Source organism: Pseudozyma flocculosa, assembly GCF_000417875.1.
Source record: "Pseudozyma flocculosa PF-1 unplaced genomic scaffold scaffold00021, whole genome shotgun sequence".
NCBI classification, from domain to species: domain Eukaryota; kingdom Fungi; phylum Basidiomycota; class Ustilaginomycetes; order Ustilaginales; family Ustilaginaceae; genus Pseudozyma; species Pseudozyma flocculosa.
The window spans coordinates 251,818-270,478 of NW_006920889.1; the positions used below are offsets into that span (position 1 = coordinate 251,818).

An 18,661-nucleotide genomic window follows, 5' to 3' on the forward strand; every position below is an offset into this window, starting at 1 on the left:
AAAAATAAACCCCCCCCCCTCGCCCCGAATAGCATTCCGAAAGAGGTCTGCTATCGGGGAGCATTCCGAAAGAGGTCTGCCAAAATAAACCCCTCCCCTGCCCCTCCCTCCCCCGAATAGCGGTCCGAAAGAGGTCTGCTATCGGGGGGGGGGGAACCCTCCTCCTCTCCTCCCTTAGCGGTCCGAAAGAGGTCTGCTACGGTAGCGGAGGAGGGGCCCGATTCATCCAGCGCCGCAACGAGAAGAGCCACGAGGCGCCCGACACATGTATCTAGTCTTGATCGTTTCTCATCCTACTCAAACTTCACTGCGCGGGACATAGCAAGCACCGTCTGGATCGAGATCACGGCAAGTGCAAGTCATCCCTAGCCGTGCCGCCGACGAGGGTGGAGAATCTCGCCGTCGTCCTCCTCATGCTGCCGGTGGGCGAAGGCGTCGCTGTCGCCGTCGCCGTCGTCGAGTCGGCCGCGTGGTGGCGATGACGGCGGTTCGGGCCATGATATCGGCCATCTTGCCCTGCCGGTCCCGGCGCCTGCCACGCTGCCTCGCGCAGTGGACTCGAGGTCCGCGGCGAGTGCGGCGAACAGGGCAGCGAGTTGCTCCTCTTCCGCAAAAACGGCGGCGGCTTGATCGCCATCCTGGTCTCCGCTGCTGCTGCTGCCGCCGCCGCCGACGATGACGAGTGGAACGAAGGCGCCTCGTCGGCACGCCCGACGAACGGATAGTAGATGCGCACCATCGACGACGATCCTTCGCTGGCGTGGTGGCGCTCGTGCAGCCGGTCGATGGCCTGCAAAGGCGCGGCGACCGCCGCCGATGCCGCCGTCTCGCTGCCCTTTTCGCTCGACGGTGCCGCTGCTGCTGTCAACGGTGTCAGACCCGCCAGAGATGGGCGGCGAGGCTCCTCGCCGCCGCTGTGGATGCTCGTCTCCCTCGAGCGCTCCTGCGAGCTGCGCCGCGTCCCGCCTCGCGAGAGCAGGCGCCTGGCGAAAAAGTCTGAGCTCATCAGCTGCACCACGTCCGAGTCCCTCAGCCCGTGGTCGCCGCCGCCGTCGCCGCCATTGCCCTCCTTCGAGTAGCGCGCCAGCGACGACATGGCGCTCGACAGCGCAGTGTAGGACCGCAGGAAGCGCGACTCCTCCATCTCGCTCGGGATCCGCGACATCTCCCGGACGCGCGGGCGCGACTTGGACCGCGATCGCGAGGGAGCCACCGACGACCGGCGCAGATCCTTGTCCCTCTCGACCTCCGCATGGTGCCGCGCCCGCGACGAAGATCGGCTGCCCGGCGAGGTGTCGTTGATCGGCCGCTGTCCAAAGACGACCAGCTCGCCGTGTGGGCCGAAGCTGGCGCCCATCCGCCGTGCTGGCATCTTCATGCGTGGCCGCACCGGCCCCATGTCGTCTTCGCTGTCGGTGATGCTGCCCACCGAGAGCGCGCGGTGGCTGGCATTGCCGCCCTCGCCATCGTCGCCGTCCAGCAGCTTGACGGGCTCGCCCAGCAGGAACCGGCAGCACAGCTCGATGCATGGCCGCTCCAGCTGGGCCGACTGCTTGGCGAGCCGCGACAGCCCTCGCAGCAGGTACGCCCGCGTCTTGAGCGTGATGTTGGCGCTCCTTTCCAGGTCGAAGCTCGGCGGCAGCCGCGGGTAGGCCCTGGGGAAGACGATCGTGATGCGCAGAAAGGCCGGCTCGCGATCCGCCCAGGGGCCGTACATCGACAGCGTGCACGTTCTCTGCGCAACCTCGGCCTTTTCAAATAATATGCGCGGCAGCTTGCGGCTCAGCGCGACAATCTCGTCGCCCAGCCGCTGCGAGCTCAGGCCGTCCTCGCGGTCCGTCTCGCCCGCCGAGGCACCCGTCCCCATGCCCGATGGCTGGCGGCTCATGTCCAGGCCCGAGCCGCGGCCGTTGGTGGCATCGTCCGAGACCTGCTTACTGTCTTCGCCCGAGTCCTTCTGGATGCGCACGTTGGCGATCCAGCCGATCGGGTCCACCGCCGGTCCAGCCAGGCGGGCGCGGTCCAGACGCATGGGGGCGCCCAGCGCCCTGCGGCCCGTTTTCTTGCGTCGGCTAGTGGGGTCGGCGTCCTTGGCAAGCGTGTGGTCGCGCTCCCGCTGCTTGTCCTTCAACCTGCTGTGCTTGTGGTGGCCGGCCTCGTCAGCCTCTTCCTGGATCGGATGCGAGCGCCCAGGTCGCATCTTGCGCGCCGAAACACCCGCTGGAATCTTCGACACGGCACCCTCGCGGAGGCCGTCAGGCAGCTTGAAGCTGCTGCCACTCTTGTTGGACGCCGGCAGCCGGGCGCTGCGGAACGATGTGCCAGCCTTGCTCGGATTGTGCGCAGAGTCGGCTGCGGCTGCTGCTGCTGCCGCCGCCGGGATGCCTCTCGGTAGCGAGCTTCCCGGGAGGCCGGTCAGACTCCTGCCATAGAGTTCTGCCCGACCCAGCGACCTCGGTAGCATCTCTCCCTGTCGCCTCGCAGCGGCCAGATCGCCTCGGAGGCTGCTCTGGCTCGAGCTGTGGTGGACGACACGCCGATCGAGGGGCCGCTGCCCGAAGCTCGAGCTGAACGCAGCCACAGGGCTTGCCCGCCCGTCGCGGATAATGTTCTGGAAGCCCGACTGCGATGAGCTGTAGGGTGACGTGCCGTTGATCCGGCTGCTACCACCTGTTCCGCCGCCTCCTCCACCCCCCGCGCCCCTACCACTGAGCAGCGAGCGGGTGACCTTCTCCGGTGGCATGATCGAGGACACGGTGACGCTGCTGGTCGATCCGAGGTCCCCGCTGTCGTGCAGTGCGCGGTCGTCTGGCACAATGGCGCTGATCTGGGGTGGGTCTCTGTACGAGATGTCGGGTGCGTAGGCGCGCGTGTTAAGTACGCGGATTGGCGCTCCGGGCTTGTGGCCGACGGACCGTGTCTGCTCCTCGCTGACGGGCCACAGACGGAGCGTCTGGTCCTTGCTCCAGGTGATGAGCTGGAAGCGGCGATCGTCGCAATCGCGGTTCTGGCCGCCCTTTGTGCGAAAGAGGTACTCCTTGACGATGTCGGTGTGGCCCTCGAACGTGGCCATGGGCGCCTCGGGATGGTCCTTGGCCCACATGCTGAGAGAGCAGTCGCCGCGCTGGGGCAACGTCATGACACCGTTGCCAAAGGGCAGGTGCCTGGCTCGCCAGACGGGCGTGTTGGTCTCGATGACGCTTTCGGCCTCGGTGATGAGCTCGCGGGCGCCAATGGCCCGCTGCGCCGACTCGGACGACAGGTCCCAGAACTTGACGGTGCGGTCGAGGGAGCAGGTGATGAGACGATCGAGGCCGAGCGAGGTGTCGCGGCTCCAGTCGATCGAGTAGATCTTGGACTCGTGCGCCTCGATGGTGGCGAGCGGGAGGGAGCCCTTGCGGTCGTCCCAGATGAGGACCTTGTTGTCGCACGTCGAGGCGAGGCGGTGCTCCGAGGCGCGGTTGAACTTGACCTGAGTGACGGCGGCGTTCCAGGCGCTGTAGCCCTGGGCGGGCTTTCTGCGACCAGAGTCGGCCGAGGCGCTGCTCATGCGCAGGTCCCAAACCCAGGTCCAGGTGTCTAGGCTGCAGCTGGCGAGCACCTCGGGGTGGAAGGCGGACCAGTTGATGTCGGTGATGGCACGGGTGTGGGCGTGGAGAATGTGCTCAATGGCCGAGCTGCGGGGAACCGAGGTGCCGCCGCCGCCGAAATGCGAGGCGGTGGAGCTGTGGGCGAGGGTCTGGGCAAAGGGTGAGTTGGTCGACATGTGGCCAAGGCCGGTGCTGGCCGCGGTGCCCGAGTTGGCGCTCCTGACGACGGGGACAAAGGCGGCCTGATGCTGCGCACTGAGCCTTGAGGTCAACGGGCTGGAGCTGGCCATGGGCGGGTAGCTAGACTGGAGAGGTAGACGCGACAGGAGCGGGCCGACGCCCGAGGGTGTTGCAGCGGCAGCCGCGCGCGGATCGCCGGGGCGGTCGAGGTTCCATACAAGGAGCTTCTGGTTCGAGGTGCTCGCAACCCAGTTGCTCCTAGCGGGGTGCGGGTTCCACTGGATGTCGACGGCCTCCCAGGTGGTCATGTGGGCGAGGAAGCGGGGCGGCACGTAGGGGTCGTCGAGATCGAGGATAAAGAGGCCCTTTCTCGCTGCGAGGACGACATCCCTGTTTGCGGGGCTGATGCTCATGCTGCCCACGGGCTCCATGAGGCTGATTTCGCAGGAGCGGTAGAAGGTGCTCGACTCGGCCTTGGCGGCCGGCACCGGCCCGGGTGCGGCATTTGGGTTCGCCATTGGCGAAGTCGATGGAGGCGGCTGGAGCGACGCCGAACAAGAGTCGAGAGGGCCGCGTCAGCGGGTTTGGAGACAGCAGTCGACGACGAGTGAGCCGGGCGGGCTGGCGCGAAGAAGCAATGGGAACAAGCCAGCGTGGCCCGCAATGGGGCTTGTCGGGGATATGGATGTCAAGCTGAGGCGGTCATTGGCGCTGAAGAGAGGAGGGCATGCGTTAGGTTGGTGTGTGGTGGCTGCTGGATGATAGCGGTTGGTGGTGGGCGGGCAACAGCATAGAGAGCAGTCGGGCGAGCGGGGCAGCCTACCTGCAAACCCAACCTGCAAAGCCACCCCGCAAAGCCACCCATGTGGAGCAGCCAGGGCAGGGCAGGCCAGGCCAGGGTAGGCTCAGGCGCCATCTTGGCACGCCCGTCGGCCCCGAGCAGCAGCACACGACCCTCTGCTCTGCCCTGCTTGGGCTTTCTCGGAAAGCGGAAAGCCTGCCCGCCTAACTTGGAACTTTTTTCCCCCTCGAGCGCCTCCTGCCTTGGCCCCACGCCTCGGTTTGGGCCCAGAATTTTGCCTCGCCTCCCTCGCCCTCGCCCTCGCCCGCGTCCCCGCCCTCACCCTCGACGACCGGCGACCACCTCGATACTGCCCCTCGCCCGGCTTCCCTTCCTTCGTCAACCTCCTCACCACGTTCTACCTCCACGCTCGCCATGGGTCTGTCCGATAGAAAGGTCAAGCAGCGCCTCGTGGGCTCCGCCGCCACGCGCAATGCTGCCTGGCTCAACGACGCCTCCCTCCCCGGTCAGAGGATGCTCGCACAGATGGGCTGGAAGGAAGGCCAGGGCCTCGGTACCACCATGACCGGCATGTCCCAGAACCTCACAGTCGCGCTCAAGCTCGACAACAAGGGCATCGGTGCGGCCCGCTACGAGCGAGAGGCCAGGGCAGCGGGCAAGGACGCCTGGGTCGGAGGAGGAGGCGACCTCGGCAGCCTCTTTGACAGGCTCAACGCAGCCAATGCCGCCGCCGCCGCCGCTTCCGCCGTCCCATCTCCCGCAGCTGTCGGCGACGCAGACGACGGCGAAAAGGACCTCGAGAGGAAGAAGAAGAGCAAGAAGGACAAGAAGGAGGCCAAGGAAAAGAAGAGCAAGACCTCCAAGAGCGGCGAAGAGTCCAAGGAGGAGAGAAAGGAGCGCAAGCGGGCGGAAAAAGAGGCAAAGAAGCAGGCCAAGAAGGACAAGAAGCGGAAGCGCTCCTCCGAGGCGGGGGGCGACGACGAAGACGATCAATCCAGCAAGAAGAAGAAGAGCAAGCGGGACAAGAAGCACCTCGCCGACCAGGTCGTCGCCGAGAGCGTCGCCGCCGATCCCAGCCTGGCAACGGACAACAAGGCCATCAAGCAGATCAAGCAGGACGTCCAGGCGGGCAAGCCCATCCGGCTGGCGCACCGCGCCAAGTTCCTCCGCGCCAAGCGCATGGTCGGCAATGACCTCGCCAGCGTCAACGAGATCCTCGGCATCAAGTCCAACACTGCCTCGCCCGGCGCATCGGGCACCTCGTCACCCGCACCGGGCGCGGCCACACCCAAGACCTACCCGGGCCCCGGCGGCAGCCAGATTGCCCTCATCGACGTCGACCAGAAGCTAGCCGCAGCGGGATCCGAAGCTTCTTCGTCGTCGTCTTCCTCGTCATCCTCGTCCGACTCATCGGGCAGCGAGGACGAGGCGGCTCCCTCCAAGACCACCTCCGAAGGCAAAGGGCGAAAGAGCTCTTCGAAGGCTAGCAAGGACAAGAAGGGGAAGCGGAAGGCAACCGTGGACTCGGACTCGGATTCAGATTCGGACTCGGGCGCAGGCGAGGCTGCCGGGAGCCGCAAGAAGTCCAAGAAGCGGGACGAGAAGAAGGCGAGCAGGAGGGACAAGGACGTGGACGAGAACAAGAAGAAGAAGAAGAAGAGGCAGGACAAGAAGGACAAGAAGGCAGCCTCTGCGGCTGCCGCCGACTCGGCCACGCCAGCGCCACCGACGCCATCGACGACGCAGACGACGCCAGCGCCCACCGACGACGAGAGCCGAGTGCAGATCGGGACCAACTCGCAAGGGTTGTCGGTGCATGAGTACCTCTCTCGCCGGCTGATGCTGCGCAAGGCGCAGATTGCACGGCGGAAAAAGGACGAGGCGGAAGCCATCTGGACGCGCGCCGCCGCCATCTCGGCTTGATTGTGCGGGCGCTCCATTTCCCCTGTCCCCCCTGCTTTCCTTGTCCCGCCCACCCATGCCGTTCGTTGATCTCTGCATTTGCATCATCATTTTCACTACTCTTGGATCGTTCTGTCGCGGCGTCCGCACGCGCGAACTGTGAGGGATGGGAAGATGGCGGGCGATCGCGGCAGCGCTAGGGGGGGACCGGACGCTGGCAAGTGGTTGCGAAGTCGTGGCCTGGCCGGAGTCAGAGGTAGAGGAAACAAGGAAAGGACAGAGAGTCGGTCGCACAGCATAGACCGCGTCTGTGGTCGACTCTGGCATCCTGGATCCGCCCGATGTCGGCTGTTGGCGGTGACCCTTGCACAGTTCGAGAGCAAGGCGTCCGCTGCGCATCTGTACCCCGCACGCGTGTGCTGGAGCTTGCGACGTGGGCGGCACAGCATATCGCAGTGGTCAGGAGGTACAGGCCAGACAGGGCAGATGGGACAGAGTCGAGGCCGAGCAGAGGCCCGACCCTGCAGCGAGCGCAGGCCGTTCGGCTCGGCGCCACGATCCCGGCACCTCGACAGTAGTATCTGGCCCCCTAGCGGCGACGCGCTGGGAGGAGCGAGGACGGGGCGGGTAACCGCGGGGCCTCGAGACACGTGGTCTGCACCCTCCCTTGGACGGCCCGTGTTCTAGACTTGGACCGGCACGGACCGAGGCGTCACTCATCCCGGCCTCCTCCCGTAGGTCCTCGCCGACGATAGACAACTGCCTCCCTGGCTCTGCTCCAGCTTCTACGTCTGATCGTCGGTGGATGTAAGATGAGCAAAGACGCATGTGTCGTTCGGCTTCGGAGCTGGAATCGCGGCACAGAGACGGTACGGTGGATACCGTAGAGCGTGCCTGCGCGTGGCGAAAAGCCAGAAAGAAGCGCAGTCGAGTTGATCCGGCTTCGAAGATCCCCCCTGCTCTCCCTACCGTACAGTAACTTACCTTTCTGGCGCCGATCTAGACTCTTCGAGCATCGACCAAATAGTTACGAGACGGTTAGTTGGATGTTTGTCCGCGGTGGTGACGGCTGTTGCTGTCACCGGAGTTGCAGAGGCATTCATACAGAGGCAGGAAGGAGACCGGGTGGCGAGGGATGCGGTGCGACAGAGAACGGCCGGGCCAGGGGGAGAAAGCGCCGCGAGAAGTCACGAGGAAGGCCAACAAACGTGCTCGCCAACCCGCGGTCCGGACGTTTCCACGGACGGCAAAGGAACCCGCGGCCGTTCGACGCACCCGCAGCCCAACGCAGCGCTGCATGCGCGTACGGGCAGCCGACAGGACGCGACGGCGCATCCGACGGCGAGGCTGCCGGTCTCGGCGAGGGCAGCGTTGCCGTTGCTCGCCATTGCGACGATGTGCTGCGATCAAGCTGCGCACGTTGTAGGTACATACGACGTCTGGTCAGCCTGGGTAGGTGGTTCGAGACTAGGCTTGTATGTAGTGCGCGGCTGATGTTGGGGCGGCGGACTACAAGCAGGCAGGCAGACAGGCAGCGTGATGGCATCGTGGGAGGGCAACCATATCATGCGTCCATGACCGCCGCTCGCCGCCCGTCGAGACCGAGAACAAGACCGAGACCGGGCCTCGAAGGGGGGCCGCTTGCATGCGTGTGACGCCCGTTTGGTCGGGCCTCGTCCGCCTCGGCCTGACTGCCATGACCGTCACACACGATACCGAGCAGCCCCCGGTCCACGCAGCACGGACGGTCAACTGTGTGGATCTAGGAGGACGTACCCACGTAACTCCTATATTCCATCAGCATGATCGCCGTCGTTAAAGCACGCTCGATGGCTCGTCGACGCTCTTCAGCAGGCTAGACAAGGTTGGGGCTGCGGTGGCCCGGTACGTACAAGAGGGACGCTAGGCTGGCGGCCCACGGCTGCCGACAATTGAGAGCGGGCCGCCAGCAGACGGCGTGGACGATGCAAGTTGGCCGATGGCGGGCCATGGTGGTACGACTTGGCTGACTACACGGCATCTCGACCGCCTCTGCCTCATAGAACTCTTGCGGGAGGTGAGGGATAACAAACTACCAGGCGGGACGAGGTGGCGGCGATCCCTTCGCCTGGCCCGGCTGGTCCTCGGGTACAAGGATGGTTCGGCCCCTGTTTGCCTGTTGGCTTGCTTTGCTTGCTTGCTTGCTTGCTTGCTTGCAAGTTTGTTCGGTACAGCCGCGGGCGGCGCCCAGCATCTCCTCTCTCGAGAGTTCTGCTTCTCCAGAGATCTGCTGGCTGCTTCTGGCGTGCGAGCAAGCAAGCGGGCGAAGGGACGGGGGGGCTTCTCTCGGCTGTTGTTGTCTCGCTCGCCAAGGTAAGGGCATGCGCGCGTGCACGCACATCATCCATCGGACAGCCGTAGCAGGCCAGGCAAGGGCCAAGCCAGGGCCAAGCAAGGCAGGCCAGGTCGAGGGCTGCAGGCGCAAGCACAAGCACAAGCACAAGCGCAAGCGCAAGCGCAAGCTCCAAAGAACCAAGCTCGAGATGGCCACACAAGCACGCACGTAGAGCCAGAGAGCAGAGAGATGGGTAGGTAGGTGTAGTTACAAGCACGTAGAGCGAGCTGAGTGTCGATGCAGCTGCCCTCGCGTCCGTGTACGTACGAGGTATGGTGTAGATCGTCGAGGGCGAGGGAGCTGTCCGCAAAGGGTGGACGGATAGGCCCATCCGTGCGCCCTGGGCGGAGAGGAAGAGCAAGCAAGCAAGCATAGAGCGAGAGAAGGCTAGGAGTCGAAGCAAAGTGCCCTCGCCCTCGCCCTCGCCCTCGCCCACGCCCACGCCCTCGCCCTCGTCGCCCTCGGCAGTCGGAGACGACGCGCTAACGCAGCAGCAGAGAAGCACGGCAGGCAGGCCCGGTACGAGGCCAGGGGAGCGACAGGCCAGGCCAGGCCAGGCCAGGCCAGGCATGACCTGTGGGCGTCGTGGCCCGCCGCGCCTCTTAGCCTCGTCGTCGTGCTTTGCCCTGGCCTCTGTCTCCCTGGCCTGTTTGACGACACCTCGTCGGCCTGGCTGCTCGCCGCTCGCCGCTCGCCGCACGCCGTCCGCTCTCCCGCTCCTGCTCCTGCGTCTGCTCGTGCAGCTGCCACCCGAGTTAGCCTTAGCCTCTGTTGTATCTCTTTGGGGCAGCACTCAAGAAGGTCAATCCTCACACCCGCCCTCGCCCTCGCCCCTTCTCATCCCTCTCTTCTCGACCTTCCTTCTGGTCCTCATCACCGACGCCGCTCCTCCATCCCTGTTCAGGCCAGCTTTCTCTTCGCCGTCCTGCCTCTCGCCCCCTAAGCAGCAACACGACCACCACCGCCACCGTCACCATCACCACTACAACAACGACCATCAAGTCGACCACGACGGCCACGGTCGCAGTCCTCCCACAACATCCGTCATCACCACCATTTTCCAATCAGCATCAGCGACCGCTGTGCTAGCGGCAGCGGCCGAAGCGGCGCCCAGTGCAGCTCAACCTCAGTCACCGCACATCCTCTCCGGACAAAGCCTGGCAGGAACCATTGCATTCGCTGCAATCATCCAGCCCAAATCCCGCCAGCGCCCCTCATCCTCACCCACCCACCTCGATCGCATCGCAGCCAGCGCCGCCCACAGGCCATCTGCATCCGCCCGGACCCCCCCGCACCACGACGCAGCAACACACGCTAGCACTCCGAGGTGCACCAGCGCCTGCCAACGCGTCGCCAGTCATCCACTTGCCGTGCATCGGCACCGCGCCATCTCCACCTCGTCTCTCGCCTCGGCGCCAATCTCATCACTGCCTTCGCAGCGGCCTTCGCCTCTCATCCGGCCCTTGCGTCGACTCCCGTCATCGCTAGTCCTCACAAGCGCAGCACAGCTTCGACGTTTTGCCCTGCTGCTCCCGTCCCTACTTCGGTCCTGCCAGAGTCTTCATCAGCTCTCCGTCCATCCGGTCTTGCTTCTGCCTCTGTCCAGGCCTTGACTTTGCTGGCCAACACACTCTGGGGCGCCTCAACCCACCTGCTAGCCATTGCGTTTCTGCACCGGCTCTGCGACCAGCTCTCTACCTATTGTCCAAGCCCGCCTCCCGATTGGGCCGAGCTCGCTGCGTAGGACCCCCACCTCCGACCTTCGCCAGGCTCAAGCTGGACCAAGCCAGCTCGTCTTGCTTGCCTTCGCCTTGGGACGCTCGACACATATCGTCTTGCCACCCCTGCTACAGCACACCAGCCGACAGCTATCTCGGACACAGGGCAAACGCTCCGCTAGCTCAATCCGTCCGTGCCGCTATCCGCCCTCTTTGCCTGTCGTTGCTTCCGATCCACCTTGCTGCCTGCCGGTCTCCTCCGCCAGCAGCACTCAGGTAGCTGCCAGACCAGGGCGTCTCGGCTGTTCACCTCGGCCTGAGTCTTCTACGTCGCAGAATCCTCCTTGACCCTCCATTTCAGAGAGGTCACCGCGTGGAACCCGCCCAGCCATCCTCGGAACGCATCGCCAACCTTGCCGCCTATCTTGTGACAAGGCACACGCAGCACCAACATCACAACAACCCCGACCCGGAGCGCCGGCGACTGCTTCCGCTGTCGGCGCCGTCGTGCAGCTCTGCTCCTTGCTGCCGCTAGAGCTTTCGCTTGGCCACTCCGCGACAGTCAGCCCACGGACCTCGGCCTACCCGCGCTCTGCCCACCGAAGTCCACGCATCACGGCTGTGCTCTTGCCAGTGCAGCTCCAGGAAAAGCGCCACGCTCGAGCGGACCACTCCGAGAAGCGCATCGCGATCAGGCACGCCGCGACTGAGGGGCAAGGCCAGGTCGCCATCTCACGCATCTAAGTCGTCGCACAGGTGTGCGCCTCCTCTTCTCCCCGCCACTGCACGTGCGTGACACGCCTCTGTGCCGAAGCTCGGCCGGCTGGACATTCGCCGAATCCGCTCTGCGACAAGGGACAGGCACGGCGCAATACACGCCTCCGAACATAGGCTATCTCGCTCTTGAGTCCAAGCGGCCGCGCGACTTGAGACGGGCCTGATCGAAAGGGCTGGATCGGACCGGCAGAAGCACCACGCTACGGGACCATCGGGGAAACTCGGGTTGGCACAGCTGGTCAAGATGGGCAACTGCCTCTCGTCCAACGAGCAGAAGGAGGCCAAGGATCGGAGCGTGGCCATCGACAAGCAGATCGAGGAGGACAGCCGCAAGTACAAGAAGGAATGCAAGATCCTGCTTTTAGGTGAGTATCGATTGCCACGTTCTGTCCGATCGTCGGTGAAGGGGTCGACCTCGGACGAAGCCGTCACGCACCGCGCTTGGCTCGAAGACAGCCGCGGCCAGCGACTGCCGTCCAGTCCAGCGACCTTCTCTTGCTGACCGCACCGGTCTCGCCGCCTCGTTTCGCCCCGCCATCCTCGTCGCTGCCTTCATGTGCTCGCGCGCGCGCGCTCGCTCATCCCGCAGGCTCCGGCGAGTCGGGCAAGTCGACGATCGTCAAGCAGATGAAAATCATCCACCAGAATGGCTACACGACCGATGAGCTGATGCTCTTCCGGCTGACGGTCATCAAGAATGTGGTCGACTCGGCGCAGGCGATTGTGCTGGCGCTGCGCAAGTTCAAGATGGAGCCCGAGATGCCCGAGAACCGCGAGAGCGCCGACGCCATCCTCCAGTACCGGGTCGACGCGGACCCGGGCACGTCGCTCGACCCGACGATGGCCAAGCGGGTCGAGTCGCTGTGGCACGACCCCATCATCGCGGCCGTCATGGAACGGAGCTCGGAATTCTACCTCATGGACAGCGCCAGCTACTTCTTCGACAACGTGACGCGGATCGGGCAGCCAGACTATGTGCCCAACGAAAACGACGTGCTGCGGGCGCGGTCCAAGACGACGGGGATCAGCGAGACGCGGTTCAACATGGGGCAGCTCTCGATCCACCTGTTTGACGTGGGAGGGCAACGGTCGGAGCGGAAAAAGTGGATCCACTGCTTTGAGGCGGTGACGTCGATCATCTTCTGCGTGGCGCTGAGCGAGTACGACCAGGTGTTGCTCGAGGAGAGCGGGCAGAACCGGATGGCCGAGTCACTGGTCCTCTTTGAGAGCGTGGTCAACAGCCGTGAGTACCATCATCCATCGACCCGCGGCGTGGGAGCGATCGTCGGCTGGCCGCAGCGTCGACTGACATCGGGGCTTTTTGCCGCGTGCGCGCGCTCTCTCACCCCTTACTCTCCACCCCTCTAATCGTGTGCTGTCCTACCCACGTAGGCTGGTTCCTGCGGACGTCAATCATCCTCTTTCTCAACAAGATCGACATCTTTAAGCTCAAGATCCCGCGGCAACCGCTGTCCAAGTACTTTCCCGAGTACAGCGGCGGGCCCGACATCAACAAAGCGGCCAAGTACATCCTGTGGCGCTTTACGCAGACGAATCGGGCGCGGCTCAGCATCTACCCGCACCTGACGCAGGCGACGGACACGTCCAACATCCGGCTCGTCTTTGCCGCCGTCAAGGAGTGAGTCGTCGGCGGCGGCGAAATTCTCGCGCTGGCCTGCGCTTGCACCTCTGCTCGTTGTCGATCCGCATCCCCCTCTTTGCTGACATTCGGTGCGAACTGCGTCGTCCGTTTGGCCCTCCTCTGCCCGCTGCTGCGCCGTTGACAGAACGATTCTCACAAACGCACTCAAGGATAGCGGAATCTTATAGACCATCCGGTCCACCCCTTAATCGACCGTCTGGCTCTCTAGAGGCCACCACCGGCAGGGTCATCGGCGATATCAGCGCCAGCGACCAGCGAACAGCAACCAACGAACGGCGACCAGCAACCAGCACCAGCACACTAGCGGCCCGCGGCCGGTCCTTGTCGGCCGGCGTGTGCATCTTAATTCCACGGCCGCATTACTTCTACCTTACTCTACCATACACCTGCTTGCCCATGCACTGCGACCACGCTCCCTGCTGTTCCCCTCTCTTCCTGCTCGCCATCGCTGTACCTGGTAGTCGTGGACTCGATGAGGTCCCGGCACGGCGGCACGGCGGCACGCTCGCTCTGCTACGCCACACGCGCGCACGCGCACACTTGTGCTCCCCTACATGGTCACTCGTTTGGTATCTACTGCTCGGTCGATGGAGGGGTGTCGTATGGATGACTGCGGCGATGCCGTCCGTGTGCCTGCCTGACTGTCCGAGGGATTGGTCGCGCATGTGGTCCGCCGCCGGATGCGCATCGCCCGCAACCGCCACCTCTTCTTGTTCCGACACGGCGACACCCAGTCTGGTCGTTGCTGCGCTCAAACGCAACGACCCAAGGCCATACGCACGATCGAGATTGCCATGTCGGGCCGGAGAAGGATGAGTCGTGGCAGCGTCGGCAGGCCGCCCTGGATGGAGGACGCCGCTTATCGCGACGAGGCGAACGACGGTCCGCCTTTTCGACGGTCGCGGCCAAAGCTCGTCGGTTCGTTATCGGATCACGGCGAATCTGCTCGCCGAGGGCGAGGGCGAGGGCGAGGACGAGGGCCGCGAGGGAAATTTCGCCGAGACGAGCCAGAAGGGGGCGGGCGACAAACGAGCCACCCACCGGGCCCTACCTCTCTCAGGCGGGCCCTGGCCTGCTTGCTTGCTTGTCGATGGACGCCTGGCCTGGCCTGGCCTAGCCTAGCCTCGCTGCCTGCTTGCTGCTTGCCAGCCTGCCCCCCGCGCGGCATGGGCAGCGAGGGCGGAAACTTTGGGCCCCCGCAGCTTCCCACCCTGGACCTGGTCTGTGCTTGCTGCCCGTATGGTGGAGGCCAGGCAGGGCAGGGCAGGCCAGGCCATGCATGCCGAGGTGCCTGCCTGACCTGCATCATCATCATCGTCTGCCTGCCGCTGGTGGAGCGCCAGGCAGGCAGGCAGGCAGGCAGGCAGGCAGGCGTGTCCAACTTTTTTGGGCAGGGGAACCCGCCTGCCTCCCCGCGGCGCTGCATTGGGCAGAGAGGAGAGGCAGCCAGGCAGCCAAACCAGCCGAGCGAGCAGCGTCTTGGAAGTTTCGCGGACGGGCCATGCAGCATCAACGACGTCCCTCCCTGCTCGCCACTCGCCCCACCCACCACCAGCAGCAGCAGCAGCAGCAGCACCACGTACCGGGTGGCGCACACGAGCAAGCAGGAAAAAGTCGCCGGACTCGTCGTCGTATAAGGCTCGGCCAGCGTAGCGTAGCGTCGCTTCGCTTTCCACATCGCCCCTGGCTTCGACTTTGCCCACATACCCGCCCTGCGCACATCCTTTCGTGGCCTCGCCCTTCGATCCCGATCCACTTGTCCTCACACCACCACCTTGACATCTTCGCACCTCGCCGCACTTTGATCTCTAGCTCGTCCCTCTCTTCCCGCTACCGACTCGCACGCAGAGCGACCACCACCCCCACCACCACCACCATAATGGCAGCAGCGGCGGCGTCCGACCCGGCCTTTGCACCGGCACCGCCACCCCACGACTACTCCAAGGCCAACGACGGCACCGGCGTCATCGCCCTTGACCCTTGGCTCGAACCTTTTGCTCCCGCCCTGCGCGAGCGATATGCCGTCTTCCGCGACTGGGCATCCAAGATCGAAGCCACAGAGGGCGGCCTGATCAAGTTCTCCCAGTCCTACCGCAACATGGGCTTTCAGGTCGACCCAAAGACCCAGGCCGTCACCTACACCGAGTGGGCGCCCAACGCCGTCGAGGCGGCCCTCATCGGCGACTTCAACAGCTGGGACCGCAACTCGCACAAGCTCGCAAAGGACTCGTTTGGCAAGTGGTCCATCACCATCCCTCCCGCCTCGCCCGGCAAGTGCGCCATCCCGCACGACTCCAAGATTAAGATCTCGATGGTGCTCCCGGACGGCGAGCGCATCGAGCGCCTGCCCGCCTGGATCAAGCGCGTCACCCAGGACCTCGACGTGTCGCCCGTCTACGACGCCCGCTTCTGGAACCCGCCGCAGGACCAGGTGTACAAGTTCAAGCACCCCAAGCCGCCCAAGCCCGCCAACCTCAAGGTCTACGAGGCCCACGTCGGCATCGCCACGCCCGAGCCCCGCGTCGGACAGTTCAAGGAGTTCACCAAGAACCTCCTCCCGCGCATCAAGGAGCTCGGCTACAACACCATCCAGCTGATGGCGATCCAGGAGCACGCCTACTACGCCTCGTTCGGCTACCAGGTCACCAACTTTTTCGCCGCCAGCAGCCGCTACGGCAACCCCGAGGACCTCAAGGAGCTCATCGACGTGGCCCACTCGCTCGGCATCACGGTGCTCCTCGACATTGTCCACTCGCACGCCTGCAAAAACGTCCTCGACGGCCTCAACATGTTTGACGGCACCGACCACCTCTACTTCCACGAGGGCGCCAAGGGCCGCCACGAGCTGTGGGACTCGCGCCTGTTCAACTATGGCAGCCACGAGGTGCTCCGCTTCCTGCTCAGCAACTGCCTCTTCTGGCTCGACGAGTACGGCTTCGACGGCTTCCGCTTCGACGGCGTCACCAGCATCCTCTATACCCACCACGGCATCGGCACCGGCTTCTCGGGCGGCTACCACGAGTACTTTGGCCCCAACGTCGACACCGAGGGCGTCGTCTACCTCATGCTCGCCAACCAGATGATCCACCAGGCCTACCCGGACGCCATCACCATCGCCGAAGACGTATCGGGCATGCCCGCCCTCTGCCGCCCCGTCGCCGAGGGCGGCGTCGGCTTCGATTACCGTCTCAGCATGGCGGTGCCCGACATGTGGATCAAGCTGCTCAAGGAGAAGCAGGACGAGGAGTGGGACTTTGGCAACATCTGCTTCACGCTCACCAACCGTCGCCACCAGGAAAAGTCGATCGCCTACGTCGAGTCGCACGACCAGGCTCTCGTCGGCGACAAGACCATTGCCTTCTGGCTCATGGACAAGGAGATGTACACAAACATGTCGGACCTCACCGAGCGGACGCCCGTCATCGACCGCGGCCTCTCGCTGCACAAGCTGATCCGCCTCATCACCCACGCCCTCGGCGGCGAGGGATACCTCAACTTTATCGGCAACGAGTTTGGCCACCCCGAGTGGCTCGACTTCCCGCGCGAGGGCAACGGCAACAGCTTCCAGCACGCGCGGCGCCAGTTTAACCTCGTCGACGACCACCTGCTGCGCTACAGGTACCTCTACGAGTTTGACAAGGCCATGAACAATGCCGAGGGCAAGTACAAGTGGCTCGGCGCGCCGCAGGCCTACATCTCGTGAGTGGCGCCGATACGGAAGGGCGGCACGGGCAGGCGGAGGCATTCTGCTGCCCGCAGCGGCGGACCGACTGATGACGATGACGACGGCGGCTGACCTTCGCAGACTTGATTTGTCCTTTCGCCGCGATCCCTATCTCGCCTTCCACCTTGATGCAGGCTCAAGAACGAGTCGGACCGCGTCGTCGTCTTTGAGCGTGCCGACCTGCTCTTCATCTTCAACTTCCACCCGACCAACTCGTACACCGACTACCGAGTCGGCGTCGAGCTGCCAGGCAAGTACAAGGTGCTGCTCGACAGCGACGAGAAGCGCTTTGGCGGCCACGACCGCGTCGACCACTCGGTCGAGTACTTTACCACCGACATGCCCTGGAACGGCCGCGCCAACTTCCTCCAGGTCTACCTGCCCACCCGCACCTGCCTCGTCCTCGAGCGGCAGCAGTGAGGCGAGAAAGGCCAAGGGGGACGCTCCGCCTCCGGATCTGGTCGGAAGATGCGGACGATTGCATCGGTCAAGGGCAACGTGCCGGCGCGGCTCTTGTTGTAAATATGCTTGGGGACGGCGGGTGCATTCCGCCCTCTCCCCCCGCTGTTGCTCTCTGCGATCGGAACTGAAAGGGGAAAACAAGTCTTTTGGCTTAAGTGATCGTCGGCATTGGACGCGGATGACGACGGCGCTGGAACCGAACGGCAGAAGGACAGACGACGTAATGGACTAGGGGATGAGTCGGCGGCGGTGCTGCCGTAGGAAGGGAACGGGCGACGAGGACCGAGCGGGGCAGATAGACGAAGGAGGTGAGTACAGAAAAGGTCCATGCGAGATGCTGTGCGATGCTAAATACGTTGCGAGACTGGTGGGAGACGATGGGCGGAGGAGCGAGCGGCCTTGGCAGGGCCCCTGTACGGGGGTCGACACAAAGCAGCTGACGACGAGACGAGTCGCCCGGCTCCAACCTGATGTGGGCCAAAGCGCGGCGAGGGCGGCCGAGGCAGACGCCCCGTGGTTGGATCGACCCGCTTCACTTGACCATGGCGTAGATGACGTCCTTCTTCTCCTCGTCCTGGCCCTCCTGGCCCTTCAGCTCCTCGGCTCCTCCTGGCCCTTCAGCTCCTCGGCGTCGTTTTCAGCAGCTCCTCCGGCGGGGGCCGGATGGATCGGGGCGTCCTGGTCGACGGCGTTGCACTGACCGCCGTACTTTGTGCAGGCGCTGCAGAAGTCGTCGAAGCCGGCGCTGCACTCGCAGATGGTGTCGTTGCAGGGGCCGCACATCTTGGCCAGGTCGGTGTTGCTCAGCGAAAAGTCGGCGTCGTCGATGACGCACCTCTGCGTGTCCTTGGTGGCGCCGTTCTTGAGCACCCACTGGTCGTAGCTGAGGTACTGGTTGGCCGGTGCCGGGTCACGGCGGGCGAGGTTGGGCTCCTCGCCGTCCGTCTTCTGCTGCGGCGACGACGGCGACTGGGAGGCCTCGCCGCTGGTGTCGGGCGGGAAGAAGTGTGCCTGCGGGTCGACCTCGAAGCAGCGACGGTGGAAGTCGCTGGCCGAGACCGTCTGGCAATCGCACTCGTATCCCCAGCAGCGGTCGCACACCTGTCCAAACACGCCGTCGACGAGGTCCGGGTGGGGCGGGTTGAAGACGCACCTGCTGCCGTCGTTGTTGGCGTAGACGTACGGCGAGTCTTCGCCCTCTTCGAAATACTGGTCCTCGGATCGGATCATCAGGTCGATGCCGCCCTGGGCCTCGCCGACATCGTGGCTGCTCGCGACGGGGCTGCGGGGCTGGATGGGTCGGAGGAAGGCGGCGTGGCTGCTGGCCGCGAAGAGACCGAGGCTGACCATGACCAGCATGGTGAGGCTGCGGGTGGACGAGCTCATCCTGTCAGGCTTCGAACAGAGAGAGTAGGACGAGGTTGGGGTCAGCGTTGGCGGACGAGCAAAGGGAGTCGGCCCGGTCGTCT

At 64.7% G+C, this 18,661-nt stretch overlaps 5 protein-coding genes across 5 annotated transcripts; 3 read left to right on the forward strand and 2 right to left on the reverse strand.

Annotated features, from left to right (window-relative positions):
- Window positions 1-343: 343 nt before the first annotated feature.
- PFL1_05699 (uncharacterized protein) lies at window positions 344-4,288 on the reverse strand (the record flags this gene model as incomplete). Its single annotated transcript, XM_007883234.1, has 1 exon — window positions 344-4,288. One exon carries the CDS (start codon window positions 4,286-4,288, stop codon window positions 344-346), a length of 3,945 nt encoding a protein of 1,314 aa, XP_007881425.1.
- A 698-nt stretch (window positions 4,289-4,986) lies between these two features.
- On the forward strand, window positions 4,987-6,495 carry PFL1_05700 (uncharacterized protein; the record flags this gene model as incomplete). Its single annotated transcript, XM_007883235.1, has 1 exon — window positions 4,987-6,495. One exon carries the CDS (start codon window positions 4,987-4,989, stop codon window positions 6,493-6,495), a length of 1,509 nt encoding a protein of 502 aa, XP_007881426.1.
- A 5,092-nt stretch (window positions 6,496-11,587) lies between these two features.
- On the forward strand, window positions 11,588-13,173 carry PFL1_05701 (uncharacterized protein; the record flags this gene model as incomplete). The annotated part of the gene is made up of 4 exons (XM_007883236.1): window positions 11,588-11,708; window positions 11,933-12,586; window positions 12,736-12,982; window positions 13,131-13,173. The coding sequence occupies 4 exons, from the start codon at window positions 11,588-11,590 to the stop codon at window positions 13,171-13,173; spliced, it is 1,065 nt and encodes a 354-aa protein (XP_007881427.1).
- A 1,712-nt stretch (window positions 13,174-14,885) lies between these two features.
- Window positions 14,886-17,150, forward strand: PFL1_05702 (uncharacterized protein; the record flags this gene model as incomplete). Its single annotated transcript, XM_007883237.1, has 2 exons — window positions 14,886-16,705; window positions 16,865-17,150. The coding sequence occupies 2 exons, from the start codon at window positions 14,886-14,888 to the stop codon at window positions 17,148-17,150; spliced, it is 2,106 nt and encodes a 701-aa protein (XP_007881428.1).
- A 633-nt stretch (window positions 17,151-17,783) lies between these two features.
- Window positions 17,784-18,578, reverse strand: PFL1_05703 (uncharacterized protein; the record flags this gene model as incomplete). Its single annotated transcript, XM_007883238.1, has 1 exon — window positions 17,784-18,578. One exon carries the CDS (start codon window positions 18,576-18,578, stop codon window positions 17,784-17,786), a length of 795 nt encoding a protein of 264 aa, XP_007881429.1.
- Window positions 18,579-18,661: the final 83 nt, after the last annotated feature.